General features: G+C 42.6%; 1 protein-coding gene across 1 annotated transcript; it reads right to left on the bottom strand.

Annotated features, from left to right (window-relative positions):
• Positions 1–4962: 4962 nt before the first annotated feature.
• On the bottom strand, positions 4963–12077 carry TTR (transthyretin). The gene is made up of 4 exons (XM_047828677.1): positions 11988–12077; positions 10953–11083; positions 8243–8378; positions 4963–5202 (listed from the first exon to the last, which is right to left on the bottom strand). The coding sequence occupies exons 1-4, from the start codon at positions 12051–12053 to the stop codon at positions 5095–5097; spliced, it is 441 nt and encodes a 146-aa protein (XP_047684633.1). The 5' UTR covers positions 12054–12077; the 3' UTR covers positions 4963–5094.
• Between the last annotated feature and the right edge of the window lie 268 nt (positions 12078–12345).

Raw genomic sequence — 12345 nt, 5'->3', positions numbered from 1 at the left:
TTATACTTAAATATACATATTTAGAGAGAGAAAGATTTACGTTAAGGAAATCGGCACACGTGATTGTGGGGGCTGGCAAGTCTCAAATTTTCAGGGCCAGCCAGCAAACTAGAGATCCAGGGAAGAGTTGATGCAGTCTTGTCTCTAAAGGCAGGCTGCAGGCGGAATTCCTTCTTTCTCTGGGGGCCTCAGTATTTTTTTAAGACCACCAACTGATTGGATGAGGCCCACCCACATTATGGAGGACAATCTGCTTTACTCAAAGTCCACTGATTTAAATGTTTATTACATGTAAGGTGGTCAAAGGGTACAAACTTCCTATTATAAGATGAATAAGTTCTGGGGGTGTAATGTACAGCATGGTAACTATGGTTAACAATACCGTACTATATACTTGAAAGTCACTAAGAGAGAAAATCTTAAAAGTTCTCATCACACACATACACACAAGAGGTAACTATGTGAGGTGATGAATGTGTTAACTGGCCTCATTGTGGTAATCTTTTCACAGTATATATGTGTGACAAATCCTCATGTTTTACATCTAAACTTATACAATGTTATGTGTCAATTATATCCCAATAAAGCTGGAGGAAAAAAATGTTAATCATGTCAAAAAAACCCCAAAACCCCCCAAAAACAAAAAACACCTTCACAGCAACATCTAGACTGGTGTTTGACCAAAAACTAGGTACCTAACCAAGTACTTATTCCTGAAGTTATTGGGAAATTGATCAAACATGATGAAGATCCTTCTAGATTTAGGGAAGTAGGAGATGTGTGTTTCTTATTAGTGAGAAAGGCCATGAATGGAATTAATTAAAATACTCATTTATCTCTTGGGCGTTTTTATGGGAAAGAGAATGGGGCTGATTGGAGGCCACCAAGGTTGATATGTTAGAAGCAGATATCATTGCTTTTGTAGGTTTTTGGCAGGACTTTCCAATTAGCATTCGTTGCTATTTCAAGCGTTTGGGTAAGCAGCTCTTTTCAGGCTGAGTGAATTAGGAGCCGACAGACCACTGTAGCAAGTCTGTTTCTGTGCCTTTCAGGGCTTTCCAAAGCTCTCTGCATGGCTTTGGGCAAGTTACTGAATCTTCTGTAGCTCAGCTTTCTTATCCCCAAAAGGCTTCCAAAACCTAGCATTCAGTGATTCTATAACCCAACTTACTTACCATCCAGTTTCCCCCCATGATTTTTTATCTCTCTGTTTGTGACAACCCAGTTCCCACCCTCCTCTCTGCAATCATCACACCAATTTCCATCAAGGTATCTTGGCTGATGTAGTTTTCTACAACTTAGATAACTTTCCTTTATCTGTCACATCTAATTTTCAAATATAACTTGTAAATATCTTTAATATACACAGTACTTTTATAAATCAATATTCAGTAAACAGACTGCCTCCAAATGAGGTGAATATGCAGTTCACAAGAGGTTCAAATGGCCAATAAACACAAGACGACATGTTCAGCATCACTAAGTATAGAAAAGAAATCTAAATATCTATTAAGTGTAAATTTTCACTTTCGGAATGTTATATTTCAGTGAATACAAACCCAGGATAAAATCTGGAAGAACGCCATAGGAGACTTTATTAGTTTCCCAGGGTTGTAGTAACAAAGAACCACAAAGTACCAAAGTACCACAGCAAAGTACCTGGGTGGCTTAAAATAACAGAAATTTATTGTCTCGCAGTTCTGGAGGCTAGAAGTCCCAAATCAAGGTGTCAGCTGGGGCCGTACTCCTTCCAAAACTTAAAAAGGAGAAGACATCTGTTGAAGGCGATTAATTCTTGTCCTTGGTTTACAGCCACACACTCCGTTCTCTGCCTCTGTCACCACATGACCTTCTCCCTGTGTGTCTGAATTTTCCTCATTTATTCATTCATTCATTCATTTTGAGAGATTGAGAGCATGTGCATGCAAGTGGGGGAGGGGAAGGGAGAGAATCCCAAGCAGGCTCTGCGCTGTCAGCATGGAGGGGCTCGATCCCATAAACTGTGAGATCATGACCTGAACCAAAATCAAAAGTCAGATGCTTAACCCACTGACTGAGCCATTCAGGTGCCCTTGAATTTTCCTCTTCTAAGGACACTAGTTGTATTGGCTTAGGGCCACCCTAATGACTTCATCTCTACTAATTACATCTGCAGACTCAATTTCCAAATAAGGTCACATTCACAGGTACTGGGTGTTGGGACTTCAACATACCTCTTCAGGGGCCACAATTCAACCCTTAACAGTGGCCATGAAAGGCATAAGCTGAGATATTAATACATAACAGCAAAGAGCAAAGGATAAAGCATCATTTCAGTGGAGGAAGCATGGACAGAGGACTATCAGGGACCAGACAACACATGCCAAGATGCTACATAGCATCCAGAAGGGAGAGGACATTCAGAAAGGAAGGAGAAGGCTGAAAGTTAAACTAGAAGTCAAATGGAATTGATTTTAGTGGACAAGATTAGGTTTGTTGATACCAAGAAGACATGAGCCAGGAAAACTAAAAAGTTAAATTCAATTCAGGTATATATGTGGCAGATTCATATTTTCAATCTGCTTGGGCTATAAAAATCCATGGCTATTTAACAGCAGCCAAATTGAAATGTAGCATTTTATAAACATGCAGATCGGTGACCAATACAATCATTGTAAGTATTAGATTGAATCTTACAAAAGTGCCAATATTTGGTCATTTAATCTATAAAAATGGCAATTGTATGTGGATTAGCTTTAATATACATGGGAAAAGGACTTGCTAACCTCATTAACAGAATCAGAGGCATTGATTTTGCCACATATATTTGGGGGAAAGCTTAATACATGTCAAAAAGCCCAAACCTACATTCCACTTTCTTCAAATTTCTGACTCCTTCTACACAGTCAGCAAAAGCATGGCAAGGTTTTAGATTTGAGTTTGGAGGTAAATGGAATGGCTTCTTAGGTATGTTGAGGCCTATCCCTTGGGTCAGACCCAGGTGGTCCCAGGAAACCCTGGTTGGAGCTTGTGCACAAGAAGTAACTACCTCTGCCCCAGCCACACAGGGGTGGGGTGGGGGGTGGGGGTGTTGCCTGATGACAAGGTTCCCAGCATGGATCCACATTCTCTAGAAGATGAATTCATAGCTCTAGCAGGTGCCATATAAAGCCCGCCTTCACTCCAACCTCCTTTCCCTCTGTTTCCAGTCTTACTGTGGCAGAGATGGTTCTTGACCAACCCAGATCAGTGCTTTTCTCCAGAATGTAGTCATTCTGGGAAATGACTCCTGGCCAGGAACCACATTGCTCAGTGCATCTAGATGAGACCATGCCACAGGTTCTGGCCAGTGAAATGTCAGTGGGAATCAAGTGTGTCACTTCAGCACAGAGGGGATTAAGACCATACTTTCTCTATTCTTCCAGTCTGTTGATCAGGTATCCTTTGAAGCCACAAAATAAATCAAACCTGGGCCCTGAGTCACCATAGAGGAAAGCTACCCTGGGAGTCACCAGACGAAGAACTCCTACATCGGACTTGGTGTGAGTGAGAAATAAAGTTTGGTTTTGTTGAGCAACAGAGACTGAGATTGTCAGTGTAGCAGCACAACGTAGCCCACCTCAATACCTCCTACACGTCAGCATCCTCACTCACCATCTGTTCCCTCACGAATCACGTTGTTTCACTTGGTCTGGCCTTGCAATCTCTGCTCTTCTCTACCTAGAATAACTCCTCCCTTTTGGAGCTGGTGAGTCGCCAAGATTCAGAAGTGAAATTTATTCTGAGTCCTTGTCTGACTTCGCCAGGCTTTTTGCTACCCCCCTTTCTCCTCCCCTCGCTGTGCCTTGTACCGTAGCCTCTGTCAAATCATGTTGATGCAGTCATCTTCTCAAAAGGCCATGAGTTCTTTAAACACAGGTACTAGATCATATTCTGTATGTTCAGAGCACCGAAAATAGCGTTTGGCATGTAGTGGCTTCTCCATGCATGAATTTTGGATTAGTCTGAGTGAATTGGGGGTGTGAGTGCTCTCTGATTGCATCTTTTAGTCAGCTGACTTGGGGTGTAGTTGGTCAGAACCGGATTAGAGGACTTGAGCCACTGCAGGTCTGTCCTTGTACAGCTGTGCTACTCTGAAAATCAGTAAAGCACTTAAAGGGAATGCACAGAATAAAGAAGTGGGTCCTCAGAGCTTATCTTTTGCTATTCACTGAAGGTTAGAGGAAACTCAAGCTTTCTCATTTTCAGAATGTGTTTTTTTTTAATGTTTACTTATTTTTGAGAGAGGGAGACAGTGAGAGCAAGAGCGAGAGCGAGAGCGAGAGCGAGAGAGAGAGAGAGAGAGACTGTGAGCAAGGGAGGGGCAGAGAGAGAAGGAGACACAGAATCTGAAGCAGGCTCCAGGCTCTGAGCTGTCAGCACAGAGCCCAGCGTGGGGCTGGAACTCGCAAACTGTGAGATCATGACCTAAGCCAAAGTTGGATGCTTAACCAACTGAGCCACCCAGGAGCCCCTAGAATGTGCGTGTGTGTGTGTGTGTGTGTGTGTGTGTGTGTGTGTGTGTGTATGTGTGTTTGAGAGAAAGAGAGAGAGAGAGGGAGGGAGAGAGAGAGAACATGTGAGCTGGGGAGGGGCAGAAGGAGAGGGAGAGAGAGAGAATCTTAAGCAGACTCCACACTCAGCACAGAGCCCATTGTGGGGCTCCATCCCACGACCCTGGGATCATGACCTGAGTTGAAATCAAGGGTCAGATGCCTAATTGACTGGGCCACCCAGGTACTCCATCAGGATGTACGCTTTTAGTGGCCGCCGACCATGCGGCATATGTGCTTAGCTTGAAAGACATTAGGAATTGGGATTTCTCCGAGAAATATAGCCAGAGACTTTTTTGAGTTCTTTTGCTTCTCTCTAAAGTTTGAAATTTTGTTTTTGTTGAGAGGACAACAAGGGAATAAAACAGTGAGTCCAAATGAAACAGGAAGTGCTTTAATAGGAATGTTTTATTGTCTCTGCCCAAGTTTCTACCATAGCGTATAAAGTGAAAACACTGCATTAATAAAAATGGAACACTATCGGTTACACAAAATCCTTCAAACCCACCCAAGGGGGAGTCCCTCATTCTTTGGGGCTGCTGACGAGGGCCGTGGTGGAGTAGGAGTAGGGGCTGAGCAGGGCAGCGATGGTGTAGTGACGGCTGCCAGAGTTGTTTGCTGTGAACACCACCTAAGAGAGAGCAAAGACAGCGTCCATTTCTCACAGAGCCTAAAATGCGAGTCACGGGGAGAGAGGTCACTGGAAGTCCAGTGCCAATTTAATCCATTTTATTTTATTACTTCTTTTTCTGAAACACCTTGAGCAAAAGGCAAAAGTCCAAATAGGCTGGTGAGACTCCACAGGGGCCTGGCGCAGCCCTCGGAACAAGATTTCTTTAACTACTGCCTGTAGAATCAGGTCTCTCCTTTTTGTTTCATGTCGTTTTTACAAATTCACACTAAAAATCAGGGTGGCTGTAGCCTGACTGAGAGAAATCACAGAGAGCCTGGATCCTCTTGTCCATTTTCTTGGTTTTAGAAAAAAAAAAAAAAAGGAGAAAAGGCAGTAACGGGCATTCAGTGACGTGAAGACTGAAGAATGGTGACTGCCATTCCTGCGGAGATACCCGGAGACCTAGAATTTTAGAGCTGCCGGGGAATACTCTTCCTACTTGATAGATAAGTAAACTAGACCTCTGAGTTAGTGTTTGTCCCACGTTTATACAGGACAGAGCCAGGCTAGGAGTTAAGTCTCCCATCTATAAACCCAGAAATTTCTCTCTCTCTCTCTTCCTTTGCATTTTTTAACAAGTATATTTTTATGTGGATAACAAGCAATGAATTTGAAGTAAAAGCATCCTAGGGTTCTATTTACAATAACAGAGTGTGGAGAATTTTGTGGGAATTCAAAATGTGGGAATTTTGAAATAGACACACATAGGTTGGAGCTCATTTGAGCTTTCTACATGGACAAATTGTTAACAAAAGTGTTGTTCTATTTAGCCATGTACTTGAGGCAAGTTTAGTAGAGCTTCTGAGACTCAGGCACTGGAATAGTCTAGGAGGGATGGATTTGGCTCAGGAGAGTGATGAGGGGCAGTGAGGAGGTCTTTGATTTTACTCATTGTGTACACAGGCCTTGGAATGGACTTGGGACACATCCTGGATAAATATGTTTTGTTCCTAATATGCAAAAAGAAGGCTTGATTATTTGGGGACAGGAGAGGAAAGATCTGATTAAACTATACTGAAAATAAAAATAGCATGAGGGCAAGAGGAGGTAAGAATCACCTGAGAATCTCTCTGAAAGGAGAAAAAAAACATTCCTTAAAGGCCAAGTGTCTAAAAGAACTAGGGAAAGCTTGTTCTCTCTTATACTGACATTGGCCTCCAGCCCCACTTGATTCTTCCTGAAAACTGTAGATGGCATAATCTGTGCTCAAAATCCCATGAAATGAAGAGGCCTGATAGTTCCACAGGACATCTCCCAACTTTCTCAGTAAGTATAACATGGCCACCTGCGTCATTGGCTAGGGAGAAGGTGACTAATGTTGAAGAATAGCAGCTGTCTGGGGAGGTCTTGATCAGAAGCTGGCAGGGAAGGAACTCCTGGCTGGACCCGCAATCACCAGTTACTGAACTGAGGCGTTGGGCCTCACTCTTGCCTAACTGCTGTCTCTCACTCTCCATATCCATGCGAGCTCCAGGTTGGGCTGAATGTCTGACCTAATATGTCTTACCTCAGTCCCTTTCCTTCCACACCAAGGGCAGGAATGTGTTTTCACTTCTGAATTTCTAGCACTCAGCAGTGTGTTTGACACATCAAAGGCTTTTATTTTCAAAATGTTAGTTGAATGAATACTAAGAGGGTAAATAATAGACAAGGAAGCTAACATCTAGTGACTAGGAACAACATATCATGGGCAGTATGGCAGCGAATGTTCTCACATGGTCTCTTTAGGCTGAGACCAGAGCAGACACGGGTTCCAAGGAGGCTGATCTAGGGCAAAGGCTGAGACTCTAGGGACACCTCTAAGCCCTGTACTGTCTAAACTAGGCTCTTTGTCTTGCCGCCCCACTGAGAAGGAACAGCCAAAGGCAAGCTTCTTGGTGGATGGGGCTCCCTCGATGCTTTGTGAGTCAAACAGCCCCCTGCCCCAGTTTTTCTGGCAACACTGTCTACTAAAAGAACCCCTTTCTGTCGATTGAAAGTCTCATCCATGACTAAGCCAGAGAGAATTGTTCCCTTTCGTGCTGAGCTATTTTTGATGCAATTATTTGATCTTTGACTCTGACCAACATGTCTGGATTGTATTTCCATGACAGCCATCTGTTTTAAATGATTTAAGGAATTACATACAAGGAGGCGGCAGCAAGAGTGGGCCCATATATAACTCTGAGGTTCCTACTACCTCATAAGCAAAAAACAGAGTATGAACCAAGGGTTGCAAATGTGGCCTTATTATTATTTTTTTAGCCTGACTTCTTACTGGAAGAAAGCTGAGGCACACCTGAGGCTGAGGCTAAACCCAGTCTGGGACCTGTCAGTAATGATTTCTGCCCCTCCCTTTACTAGCCTGTGACTTTTGGCAACTTGTTGAACTGCCCTCTGCCTCATTTTCTTTCTCTGTAAAATGAGGATAATAATAGGACCAACCCCATGGGCTGTTCATGAGGACTGAATAGGTTAAATATAGAAAACACAATAGCCTGGCAGGGGTACATGCTTGATAAGTGGTATCTATTGTGTTGCCCTTATTATTTTGAATTTACTGTCTCTATATGCGTTACCCCAAGTCACTTACCCAAACCTCTGGGAGCCAAGCGTGTTTTGGAATAAAGCGTGTTTTCAGATTTCAGGAAGTAAAATGATGTGTCAATGATTTGTTTCCCTAGGTAGGGTCTGGAGAGCTGCCTAGTAATCCAACATGCTAACAGTTCTTCAGCTAGCAAATATTCAAATATTCCCATTCGGTGGAATGAAAGAAGACAGTAAGGAGCATCATGTAAATTCAGGTCATGTTACTCAATGAGTTTCCACCAAACTTAAAAATAAACTTTGCTCTTCAGAGTTTTCTAGATTTCTGACTGTAGAAACAGGAAAGGGAATCTGTGCTAGTTCAGTTTCCCAGTGACACTTCCATGGTATGTGGTGTGCAAACTGGGCATTGGCTGGGATGAAAAACAAAAAAATAAAAATAAAAGACACTCATGTGTCTCTATACTCTCACCTCTGCATATTCATGGAACGGGGAAATGCCAAGTGACTTCCAGTAGGACTTGGTGTCTATTTCCACTTTGTATACCCCTTCTACAAAATTCTCAGCAGTTGTGAGCCCATGGAGCTCTCCAAATTCACTGGTTTTCCTAGAAGGTACAAAATTACAGGTTAAGTTAGGCATTAGGGGAATAAATGCCATGGCAAGCATGGCAAGGTGACATCACGCACATACGCGCGCGCACACACACACACACACACTACACTACACATATGTGCAGTGTGTATAAGCGAGGGGAAATATATATATATATATATATATATATATATATATTTATATGTATTTTTATTTATAGCAAAACCTTGGAGTGTGAGTAACTTGTTCTGTGAGTGTTCTGCAAGATGAGCAAACATTTCTAATAAATTTTAACTTGACAGATAGGCAATGTCTTGTGATCAAGTAGTATGTGGCGCCGAATGTCACATGATTACAACTGAGCCAATGGTTCTTGAAATTTGCTTTGATATACAAGTGCTTTGGATTACAAGCATGTTTCTGAAATGAATTATGCTCACAAACCAAGGTTTTACCGTGTGTGCGCATACACACACACACACACACACACTCACACACACACACACATATTCAGGAAAGGGAGATGAGAAGGAAAGGTGAAATTCTGGTAACTGTCTGAAATTAACTGACAAGAAATTTGTCAGAAATGTTTCAAAAAGCTTATTGCAGATTTTTCTTAGGAGAACAGAAGATATAGGTGTAATGTTTCACTTCAAAAATAGTCATTATCGGGTGCCTGGGTGGCTCAGTCAGTCAAGACTTTGGCTCAGGTCACGATCTCATGGTCGTGGGTTCAAGCCCCATGTAGGACTCTGTGCTGACAGCTTGGAGCCTGAAGTCTCCTTCAGATTCTGTGTCTCTCTCTCTCTCTGCCCCTCCGGTGCTCATGCTCTGTCTGTCTGTCTCTCTCTCTCTCTCAAAAATAAACATTAAAGAAAATTAAAAAAAAAAAAGAGTTGTTGCGATTCACGGTTGGTGTTTGGGTGAAGGTTTGTAACTACCCCTTGGAAGTGTCCATAAGCTGCTTTGACTCTGCAGTTCCCCATGACATCAGGGTCTCACTGCTTCCCTCCCTGGTGTCAGGGTGTTTTTCAGAGGGAGTATCATTGGAACACACTGGGGAAACCCCAAAGTATAATGCATCTGAATTTTTTATTATTTATTTATTCAATCTCTTTGGTAACACTTTTCCAACAATAAATACTAGGCAGTTCCTTTTAAAGAAATGACTAGGGAACTTCTGTTTCCCTTTATGTACTAGCTCAGTTGCTGATGTTAGAAATTGCTCTCCATTAGACCTCAAAACTGACAGATAAAAATGGAAATTGTCTTCACTAACTTTCATCACTGCCTTTCCACCTTTCTTCTTTTCTAGGAAGAGAATATTTAATTTCTTTTTTTTGTCTTGTCATAAAAAGTTTCACATGAACATCTGAATATTTTATGTGTTCATTCTATCTCTTGCTTAGAATATTCCCTTAAGTACTTTCCACATAGTGCTTGGCATTTTATATAAACATAAATGGAGTCACAAATGAAAACTCAATTGAAACTACACCAATGAAAATGGTCTTCCTAGTGATTGGTGAAGAATCATAATGTGGTTCTTGAGATTCAGTGAAAACCCACAGAAATTTACCATCCTGGAGAAATAAACGCTGAGCAGTATTGTTTGGTGCTGAGGGTTTCTTGGTTGCCCTTTCTTTCAGTTAGTTGGTTTAGGTTTACTAATACGCATTTTCTTTGCTATTGTTGTTAATGGAGGTGGAAAAACTCTATGAGAATTGTAAAGTGGACAACGAAGGGGAGAAGTCATTGTTGTACCCTGTGTTGGGCGATGGCTCTGCTTTGCATATGCGTCTTTCTTTTCTGTGTCTTTTTGTCACTGAGTGTGACAGTCCCAGCTTTTCACAGAGTAGGTGCTCCACAGTGCTTGTTAGACATAAGTGCTGGATTCTGGCTGATCCAGGAAAAATGCAGAGAGCTGCCTCATCAGTGCTGTCCCTCGATTCCTTTCCTTTCCTTTCCTTAATAAAGTAACACAAATTGTACATCTTGCCTAAAATTCCAAGACACGGGAGCCTGGCTGGCTCAGTCAATGGAGCGTGTGATTCTTGATCTCAGGGTCGTGGGTTCAAGCTCCATGATGGGGATAGAGATTACTTAAATAAATAAATATTAAAAAAACAAAATTCCAAGACAAGGACCCCAGCTTGAATGTTATGCAAGGGCACCAGGGAATCTGTGACACTCCTGAAATTCTATATATGGTGTGTGCGTGTGTGCATGTGTGTCTGTGTGTGCGTGTGCGTGTGATTTTACTGGGTGCAGAGGACCGCAGTTTTCATTACCTTCTTAGAGTGGCCTGTGACCGAAGAAGGCAGTGAACCACTACTGGAGTAGATGAGGTGCTGGCTCCTTTTCCCTGCTACTTGCCCTGAATGCTGCTCCCCCTCTTGGACACTTCCAACCTAACTAAGCAAAGCAAGAGGAGGGCATCCTCCCCAGGGCCCACTTGACCTCTGCCTGTGTTTTCAATCTACCTGAAGATTCTTCAACGAATGATATGAGCTGCTATCTCTAACAAGTAGCAGGAGAATGAGGAGCTAGAATGAGGTCCCATGTCTGGGTTTCTTGGGCAGCTTACCCTGAGGCGAAGGGCTCCCAGCTCTCATCAGCAGCCTTTTTGAACACTTTCACGGCCACGTTGACAGCAGGACTTCCTTGGACAGCGTCTAGGACTTTGACCATCAGGGGACACTTGGATTCACCAGTGCCCTGGGCATAGAGAAGACCAGTAAGAGGTCAACAAAACTGGTTAAGAGTGAAAGGAGCTGTTCTTTATGGTGTTAGGAATCTGGAACAAGGCAAGAAGTCCATGCCAAGTCCATTTCCAGCATTGTAAGTGTTGACAGTTAATGAGCTCCCCTTCTCAGTATATAACACAGACATGATTGTTCCCAAAGAAAGACTGGTTTCTGCCTCCGGACATGCTGCCATCGACCTGGAACACGTATAATGAATTTTAAAGGAGAAAATAGGCCCTCTGAGAACAGTTGCTTTGTTAAGCCTTGCCATTTGAGTGGAGTTACTAAAAAGATGCAATGTGCCATAGGACCAAATAGCTTGTTTTTCCTGAGAACGTTTTAGTCAGCTGCTGTTGTAGTAATTCCCTCTTACTGGTTGTAAAATAATGTCGACTACTTAAGGATGCATTTTATAGTATTAGTTAATTCTTCTAGAGGACTTAAGCATTCAGTATTCGACTAGAATGTTGTCCACCCAGCCTTTCAGAGATTAATCAATAGATACATTTTGATGAGCTGAAGGGAAATAAACTTTATAAAAGGATGCACGTCTGACAACGCAATATTGGTAGCTTCATGAATATCATATTGTTATTCCTACCATATATTCGAGGAAATTGAGGCAAGGAGCCAGGCACCGTAAACCCAGTGCACCAAAGCTATAGTGGGGAGCACCCAGGGTCCAAGCTCCAGGTCAGTGAGCTCTGCAGAACTTCATTCATTTTGCAGTTTGAATCGATGATATTTAAAAGTCGATGCTGGGTACCTTTGTCCTAGTAACACAAGCTGACTGGCAGAGCTGGGAGAGGGCCCTTCTACTTCATCAGGTGTACACAAGAATCATCTAAAAGGACTTCACAGAATCAAACACTCACCGCAGGGCCAGCCTCAGACACAAGTACCAGTCCAGCAAGGCAAAGGAGGAGCAGATGAGAAGCCATCCTGCCAAGAACGAGAGAGGTTCTGTCTGTGCTGGCTGCCCACAGCTTGGGGCTTTTATACTCACTTCTCCCAAGCCATGATGCTGATCCCTGCCAACATGACTCCAAACCTGCTGATTCTGATTATTGACTTAGTCAACAAAGAGAGAATAAGTAACTCATACAAATATGAACCTTGCCTAGAGAGATTAGAGCGTAGGAACATTAGCTCTATGAAATATTCTTATTCTTAACAGGTCATTTGACCAGCTTGGTCACCAAAACAAAAATAAGCAAAATCAAACAAAAATAT

The sequence above is a fragment of the Prionailurus viverrinus genome, chromosome D3, assembly GCF_022837055.1.
Source record: "Prionailurus viverrinus isolate Anna chromosome D3, UM_Priviv_1.0, whole genome shotgun sequence".
Taxonomy (NCBI): Eukaryota; Metazoa; Chordata; class Mammalia; order Carnivora; family Felidae; genus Prionailurus; species Prionailurus viverrinus.
The sequence above is the reverse complement of the archived record's forward strand: the minus strand, read 5'-3'. Positions and strand labels throughout refer to the sequence as shown.

Coding starts and splice junctions, on each gene's coding strand:
- TTR (XM_047828677.1), bottom strand. CDS start 12,053: ATGGCTTCTCATCTGCTCCTCCTTTGCCTTGCTGGACTGGTACTTGTG. Junction 11,084..11,987: donor TGTCTGAGGCTGGCCCTGCG/GTGAGTGTTTGA, acceptor CTCTATGCCCAG/GGCACTGGTGAATCCAAGTG. Junction 5,203..8,242: donor CGTTCCATGAATATGCAGAG/GTGAGAGTATAG, acceptor GCTCTCTCTTAG/GTGGTGTTCACAGCAAACAA.